General features: G+C 46.9%; 1 protein-coding gene across 1 annotated transcript; it reads left to right on the top strand.

Moving 5' to 3' along the window:
• Positions 1-7: 7 nt before the first annotated feature.
• Positions 8-7,181, top strand: SDR9C7 (short chain dehydrogenase/reductase family 9C member 7). The gene is made up of 4 exons (XM_058742325.1): positions 8-445; positions 3,670-3,928; positions 4,600-4,763; positions 6,295-7,181. Exons 1-4 carry the CDS (start codon positions 145-147, stop codon positions 6,510-6,512), a joined length of 942 nt encoding a protein of 313 aa, XP_058598308.1. The 5' UTR covers positions 8-144; the 3' UTR covers positions 6,513-7,181.
• Positions 7,182-8,019: the final 838 nt, after the last annotated feature.

The raw sequence follows: 8,019 nt of genomic DNA on the forward strand, positions 1-8,019 counted from the left end.
ATCCAGGAGCCCTGTGTCTGTTGCCAGTGGAAGAAAGCTCTTCTCAGTGGCTTTCAACAGACTGCCAGCTGGGGCTCAGAAGACCAGCCTCTCCAGCTGTCTCCTGAGCCCAATACTTCTTGGCCACCAGCATCCTCTTGCCCTATGGCAGCTATCACGGATCTCTCCTTTATGTATCGATGGTTCAAGAACTGCAATCTGGTCCGCAACCTCTCAGACAAGTATGTCTTCATCACAGGCTGTGACTCGGGCTTCGGGAACCTGCTGGCCAGGCAGCTGGTTGATCGGGGCATGCGGGTGCTGGCTGCTTGCTTCACTGAGGAAGGGGCCCAGAAGCTTCAGCAGGATACTTCTTACCGGCTGCAGACCACCCTATTGGATGTCACCAAGACTGAGAGTATAAAGGCAGCGGCCCAGTGGGTGAGGGACCAAGTGGGTGAGCAAGGTGGGGCAAATTGCATTCTTTGGCCTTCTTAGTTTATTCTTCTTTCTCCTCTAGGCATCTGACAGTGATCAGGGACAGTGTTGTTCAGATGTAGTAGGAGAGGTGATGTAGAGAAAGGGGCTGGGGCTTTGGCTCAGTGGGTTTGGAAACTGTTGCTTAGTTTGGTCTGTTCACACAAAAGGGGTGATCTCCCAAAGAAGTTTTTTTTCTGCCAGAGACTCAGAGGGATGGGGGAAGGTTGCCAGAGGATGTGGGAGAGGGAAGACTTGTTCTGTATGTCCAAACCTCTAGAGATGGGAGTTGCCTCTCTGGGACTTAGTCCTAACCATCAGTTCAAACTGAAATGTGAGCACCTTTCTTACTGGGAGTGGGCTGGGGAGAGGGAAGAGGGAACAGGAGGTTGGACTCCCTGAGCAGGGACATTTGCTCTCCTTGATTGTGTCAAACTAGAAAGCAGGGGAGACAGAGATCTGTCCTCTTCCTTCACATCATGGTGGGTATTGGGTTGACCTCAAGGTAAGTGATGACATCAGAGTGACCGCTCCTATTGGGAAAGGAGGCCGTGGGCTGGCTGGGCTGGCCCAAGACTACATGCAAACCTGCCTGGGAAGCTTCCTGCATGCAGGGCATGGGCACAGGAGCAGGAGAAACAGGCTGGCTCTGTTGTGGAACAGCAGCCTGGAGGAAGTCCTGGCTCCTAAGGGAACTGGTCTGGGGGCTGGAGAGCCCTGGGGCCCAGGAGGGGCCAAACAGTAACTCTTTGCTTGATTTTTCTCCTTAGCATTTACCACTATCTAATATTCCATATATTTTACTTATTTTTCTTATTCATTGTTTGTTTCCCCTGCTAGAATAAAGGTTCCTGGGATGGGGTGGGGGGCAGGGCTTTTCCCCTCTTTTCTTTTATAGATCCTTAGTACAGAATAGTGTCTGGCATCTAGTACGGTGCTCAATAAATTTTTGTTGAATGAACTAATTAATGAATAATTCAGCGAGAGTCAGTCTCTTTTCTCAATAGGCTGCCTTGCCCTACATTTAGCTGTGAGCCACTTGTGTTAATGAGTCACTGGGTATATTAGTTTCCTATTGCTGTTCTAACAAATTAACACAAAAATGTAGTGGCTTAAAACAACACAAATTTATTGTCTTAAAGTTCTGGAGGTCAGAAGTCCAAAATGGGTCTCACTGAGCTAAAATCAAGGTATCAATAGAGCAGTGTTCATTCTGGAGGCTCTAGGAGAGGATTCATTTCATTGCCTCTCCCAGCTTCTAGAGGTTGCCTGCATTTCTTAGCTCATGACCCTCTTCCTCTATCTTCAAGACCAGCAACGCGGGGCCAAGTCCTTTTCACACTTCTGTCTCTCTGGTTGTCTTTCGTCTCCTTCTTCCACTTAAAAAAATCCTTGTGATTATATTGGGTTTAGCAGGCTGATCCAGGATAATCACCCCGTTTTAAGGTCAGCTGATAAGCAATTTGAATTCCATCTGCTATCTTCATTCCTTCTTCCCGTGTAATCCCCCATATTAATAGGTTCCAGGGATTTGTACAGTGACTATTTGGGGAGCCATTTTCTGCCTACCCCATTGGGCACCATTCTTGGTCTAAGAAGTACTAGGAAAGCGGCGGGGCGGGGGGCAGGGGTTTTGGCATACTTTCTTGTGGCCCCTGAGAGTCCCTGGCACAGCCCTAAAGCTATTCACACCGCGCTGATGGTTCTCTAGTTGCTCTTTACAGGAAAAAAAAAAAAAAAAAAATGAAGGCTGTCCTGGTTTGCCAGCAGGCAGAGCTGTCTACCAGGATGATCACAGGTAGTGGAGAGTGTGTGTCCCTTTTCCATGGACAGCACCTGGGTTTTATAGTCTTTGGGTCTCAGGAGCCTCATTTCCTCCTCTGTAAGACAAGAGAGCCTCCTCTGGCTGGGGAGGTTTGAGTTCTGCCAGCCAACTGGTCTCTTGGGGTCTCAATTGAGGGAAGGCAGGAAGATACAGTAGGGACATGGCTTGTGTGTGGACCCCAGGCATAGGAGGAGGGTGGACCAAGAGTGGTGTTTACATCCTGACAAGTTATTGGAAGAGAGTACAGTTGTGCTGGGAGGAGTATCTTGGGGCTGCAGGAGTCAAGGTGGGCTGGGAGGATGAGGGGAGGGGAAGGGAAGGCAAGGCACCTGAGCAGTGGGGTTTTTGGAATCTTTGAATGAAAGAGCTGGAAGGTGTCCTTAGGAATCATTTAAGGACTTTTCCAATGTGTTTTTAGAATCAAACCTCCTCCTCCAAGTGGAATTTCACTTGGAAGCTTGACATGTAAAACAAATGAAAATTGAGCCTCCCCTGCATCTCCTGAGCCGGTTCTGGGGTTCAGCCTGGAAGGGTCTCAGGATTGCAAACCCCAGGCTGGAAGCAACTGTCCTGGCCAGTCGATAAAGGACCTGAGGCCCAGAGAGAGGAAGTGACTTGTCCAAGGCTGAAGGTAGAAATAGAACTGGAACTTAAGGATCTTCAGGTGTGGGTTCCTGCGGAGTTGAATGACAATACTTAACATTATTTCTCTCCATTTGTACCAACTCAACTCAAATTAAATATTTGAAAGAGAGCCCTTATTACATTTTTTTTCATGATTGTTTTATTTAAATGTGTTACACATTTATGAATATTATTTATTTCCTCTCTGGTTTGTGAGCTCCTTGGGGGACAAGATCTATCTTGTTCATTTTACATCCCCAGCACCTTCCTCTGTAACTGACAGAGAATAGATATATGAGTAGATAAATGGATGAATGTGTGAATGGATGAACTCATTTTAATAATGTGCGAAATGGAGTCGGTTTCTTACACTTAGGTGGATAGAGAGGGGGAAGCATGATAAGGGCAAGACTTCAACCATTAATTCATTGGTATGAAAATTATATCTCTCTTCCCAGAGCTAATAGCTTAGGTGCTATTAGCTAAAGCCTGGATTGTAGCTGGTACAGGGCCCCAGCTAGCACAGTGACAGTCTGTGTGAATCATAAAAAGTGCCCCTTTGGGGAAAACTAATTAGTAAAAGGTATATCTTCCTTTGGGCTGTCATAGCTCCCCATCACATGCCACCAGCCTGCCTTCTTGTGCCTTGTGCACCTGTTCAACCATCCTCAGAAGCCCTGGGCTGGTGGGTGGTGGACACTGATGATTTTCCAGAGATGCTAATGATTTCTGTGTGGTTCTCTCTCCCTCCATCACGCCCCCAGGCCTCTGGGCCCTGGTGAACAATGCAGGTGTAGGCCTGCCCAGTGGGCCCAATGAATGGCTGACGAAGGAGGACTTTGTGAAGGTGATCAATGTGAACCTGGTGGGACTGATCGAAGTGACCCTCCACATGCTGCCCATGGTCAAAAAAGCCCGGGGCAGGGTCATCAACATGTCCAGCTCTGGTGGTCGCGTGGCTATCATCGGTGGTGGCTACTGCGTCTCCAAGTTTGGTGTCGAGGCCTTCTCTGACAGCATCAGGTGACTGGGCCCTGGTGCCAAACCACTCTGGGTCGGAGTCCTGGGGATTTCACCTCAGGAAGAGAGAGCTGGGGAGGGCAGCATGTGGACAAGGGAGTTCTGGAGGGAGGGAGCTAACACAGTAGCAGGAAGAGGGCTAGTCTTCAGGGAGCCTTCCCCAAGGACCAGGAGAAGGGATGAGGAGAAGAGGTAGGGTGGTGATAGGAGGCTGTCTTCCTGTATTCCCTTGAGCTGTCTCAAAGTAAGTAAAACTATGTTTGGGCCTATGGCGGTAGAGAGGAGAGTATTTGATGCATACAGAGAGGCCTGGAGGCAGATATGCTCATGGGAGACTCTCAAAGGAGGATTCAGGCCTTACCCAGACCCCCTCACTCCTTTGCCACGTGGGTGTTGAGTATGAGGCTGAGTGGGTGAACCTGGTAGGAGGCAGGGCTTTGGTCTAGATTTCTCTGTTGACTTCCTTCCTGCTGGGTTTGCCTAATGCAAGCTGCTTGGGCAAGGGCTGAGGCCCTGATTTGCATGAAGGCAATGCCTGGCCTGGCACAGGGGTGGAGGGAAGCACCTCCAGGTTTCCGGGGAAATAAGCCCCTGTAGAGGGATCAGAAGTGACTGTGCCTGATGATCCTTTGTCATCGTAGTGCCCCAGACTGAGTCCAACTCTTCTTTCCCAGGCGTGAGCTCCACTACTTTGGGGTGAAAGTCAGCATCATTGAGCCAGGGAACTATCGAACATCCATCCTGGGCAAGGAAGGCATGGTGTCCCGCATGCGAAAGCTGTGGGAGCGGTTGCCTCAGGAGACCCGGGACAGCTACGGGGAGGACTACTTCCACATCTGTGAGTTCTCTGGGAGGGAGACGAGTCTCTGAGAGGAACAGCGAGATCTTGGGGATCACTGACTCGTTTTCATTTCACAGATAATGGGATGGAGGCTCAGAGGGGTTAAGGACCCAAAGTCACACAGCTAGTGGCAGGCTGGGATTTGAGAATAGAAGCCAAGGGCACAACTGCTTAGAACAATAGCCTTTGCGGGGAGAGTGGTGGTAGGGGAGATGCTGCCCAGGGACATTCCCCACTCCTGGCACCTGCCTCCTGACATATTATTAGGCAGGTGCACAGGTGAAAATGTACTGACATGAGTACAGAGAAGTTAATTAAGAGCACGGCTGCTTCACTATAGTAGTTTTCTCTCTAGGAAACACAAAGGGGGTTCATTGGAGTTGGAGGTGAGGGTACTTAAACCACACTGTCCCACCCTCATCAACTGCTCACCAAGTTCTTGCATGGAGAGGTGAATTCTCTGTCTCCCTAGACCATCCCCAAATCTGGACCAGCTATTTCTCCTTTTGTTTTCAAGTTTTAATCCCTTATTGGGATGCCTGACTCTCAGGCACCATTTCCTTCTGGAGTTCTTGGGGCTCTCGTTGAAGTATGAGTCCCAGTGACCCGCCCCCATCCCAGAGTCCTGGGGCAAAGTAGTACATCAGGGCCGGTAAGTGTACCATGAGGTTTGTCTGTGTTGTGAGCCTTGGCAGACTTGGACCACTCAGATGCCTCACACCCATCTTCATACCCATGTACGCAATGCTAACAGAACAGCCCCTCACAGTTGTTAGAGACTTACAATGTATCTGCCTGTGCCTTAGATCATTTGAGCCCCATAATGGCCTAATGACCAAGGCAAGGGCAGTGTTACAATATTTTTTTAAGTACTCTCCACACCTAATGTGGAGTTTGAACTTACAACCCCAAGATCAAAAGTCGTGTGTTCTACCAGCTGTGCCAGCCAGTCATCCCAGCGTTACTATTTTTTAATAACATTTTCTTTCTTGTATGACTTTGTAGAAAATATGGTAACTCTGAGACCTGTGTAGGAGAAAAAAAAAAAAAAAGAAAACAAAACAAAACAAAAAAAGCCTCCAGTGACTAGGAATCCCACAAGCCAGAGAGTAATTTTACTTATTTTCTTCCAATTTTTCTCATGCACTTATATACACTTGCTTTCTTTTCTGTCCTGCTTCACTGCCTACCCTGCTATTATTCATCTTTATTATTTTTTAGAGCAGGTATTATTATTCCCATTTTATAGATGATGGAAGTTTCAGCTCAAAGTCACACAACCAGTAAGTGGCAGAACTGGGCACAGTTCGTCTGATTCCTAGTAGGAATTCAACACACAGTTTTTGAATTCAGGAAGAGAAATAGGATCATTTACAGGGTGTTCATGTAAGGGACAACCTGGAGGGTGTGGTAGATCTGCCTGAAATGTTGGATCTGATGGAAAGGAAGCTTGGATAGAATTCAGAAGAAACCATCTTTTGTGAAGAGCAACAGAGCCTTTGATTTCTGCCCCCTCTTGTACCCTCAGATACTGAGAAGTTAAAAAACATGATGCAGTTGGCAGAGCCAAGGATCAGAGAAGTCACCGACAGCATGGAGCACGCCATTGTTTCCCGGAGTCCCCGTATCCGCTACAACCCTGGCCTGGATGCCAAACTCCTCTACGTGCCATTGGCTAAATTGCCCACTCCTGTGACAGATTTCATCCTGAGCCGGTACCTTCCCAGGCCAGCAGACAGTGTCTGAGCTGGGGAAGTCCAGGTGGTTAGTGGAGTGTGGAGGAGGGAGGGGTATGGCAGAAGGAACTGCAGGGTCACAAGAGGTGGTGTTAGGCAATTGGGGTTCACTTTGCTTGGCTGACACCCACTGCCAGGGAAATATTGGATAACTTCTAGCAGAAGACAAGTGCCTCTTCCCACTCACTGGGGCCCCACAGAAAGCTGCAGGTGCAAAGACCTGAAGCATGGCCCCAAGAACATCTGTCACCCATTAAGGATATGGCTTTTTCTGGACCTGGAAATGTCAAGGGGAGGAAAACAAACTCCTGTGGAATCATGAGACTCTCTCAGTTACCACCACTGCGAAATATTGCAGGATAATCAAGCTCATGGAAGCATCTCAACCACTTTCCTATTGATCTCTCAATATGAATTAGCTACATTCCCACAACACATTATTTGAAGTATGTACTAGGGCAGACAGGGAGTACCTGATTATATCAGGTAAAAGTTTATATTTTCTCTCTATATAAATTTATCTGTTCATCGGTGATTGGGATTCACATAAAATAACATTCATTTATTTAATCATCATTGGTTAATTTTTCAAATATTTATTGTATGCCTATAAGACACCAGGCACTATGTAGGTGCCGGAAGGATGGAGAGATGATTAAATCATGGTCTTGGTTTTTTATTGTTTGTTTTGTGGCTTTGTGTTTTAGCACAATATCTAGTAGCAGAGATGGGACAACCAGTGATAGAAGAAACAGAAACCAGAAAATAATTATTTTTTTTATAGAGAGTATGTGACTGTGAATGGGGAAGAGGCAGAGAGAGAGAAAGAGAGAATCACAAGAAGCTCCATGCTCAGCACAGAGCCCAGTGCAGGGCTCTATCCCACTACCCTGGAATCATGCCCTGAGCCAAAATCAAGAGTTGGATGCTCAACCCACCACCCAGGCGCCCCCAGAAAATCAAATTTTTAGAACTATGAGGAACCTGAGAGGTCATCTAATTCAGTAGTTCCCAAACTGTACATTGTAATCACCTGGTTAATTAAAAATACAGACTCCTGGCCTCAATGTTAGAAAATCTGATTTAGTAGCTTGGGATGGGGCCCAGAAATCTGTGTTTGTAACAAGGTAATGATTCCAATGTCTTTGGCACTTGGGAACCACAGCCGGCTCCACAGCAGTATTGAACACTCAGAAGAAGTGACCTGCACAAGGCCTCCCAGCATGGTGGCCAAGACAAAACTCAGGTGTTCAGATTCCCAAAGTAGAGTTATAGTTTTGAAGAATACATTTTGACATTAGTTACATTGTCAAATAAGCCATGAAACTAAATTAAAAAAACAAACACCTTGAACTTCAAAGCATTTGTGCAGTTCTATTGAAAAGATTTCTTTGATCTTGAGGCAGGGTCATGTAATAAAAGTCAAATGTGAATTTTTAAAATTAAAATGTCTCTTTTAATTAATTATTTATTTTTTTAATGTTTATTTATTTTTGAGACAGAGACAGAGCACAGTC

This window comes from Neofelis nebulosa, chromosome 8 (assembly GCF_028018385.1).
Source record: "Neofelis nebulosa isolate mNeoNeb1 chromosome 8, mNeoNeb1.pri, whole genome shotgun sequence".
Classification (NCBI taxonomy): domain Eukaryota; kingdom Metazoa; phylum Chordata; class Mammalia; order Carnivora; family Felidae; genus Neofelis; species Neofelis nebulosa.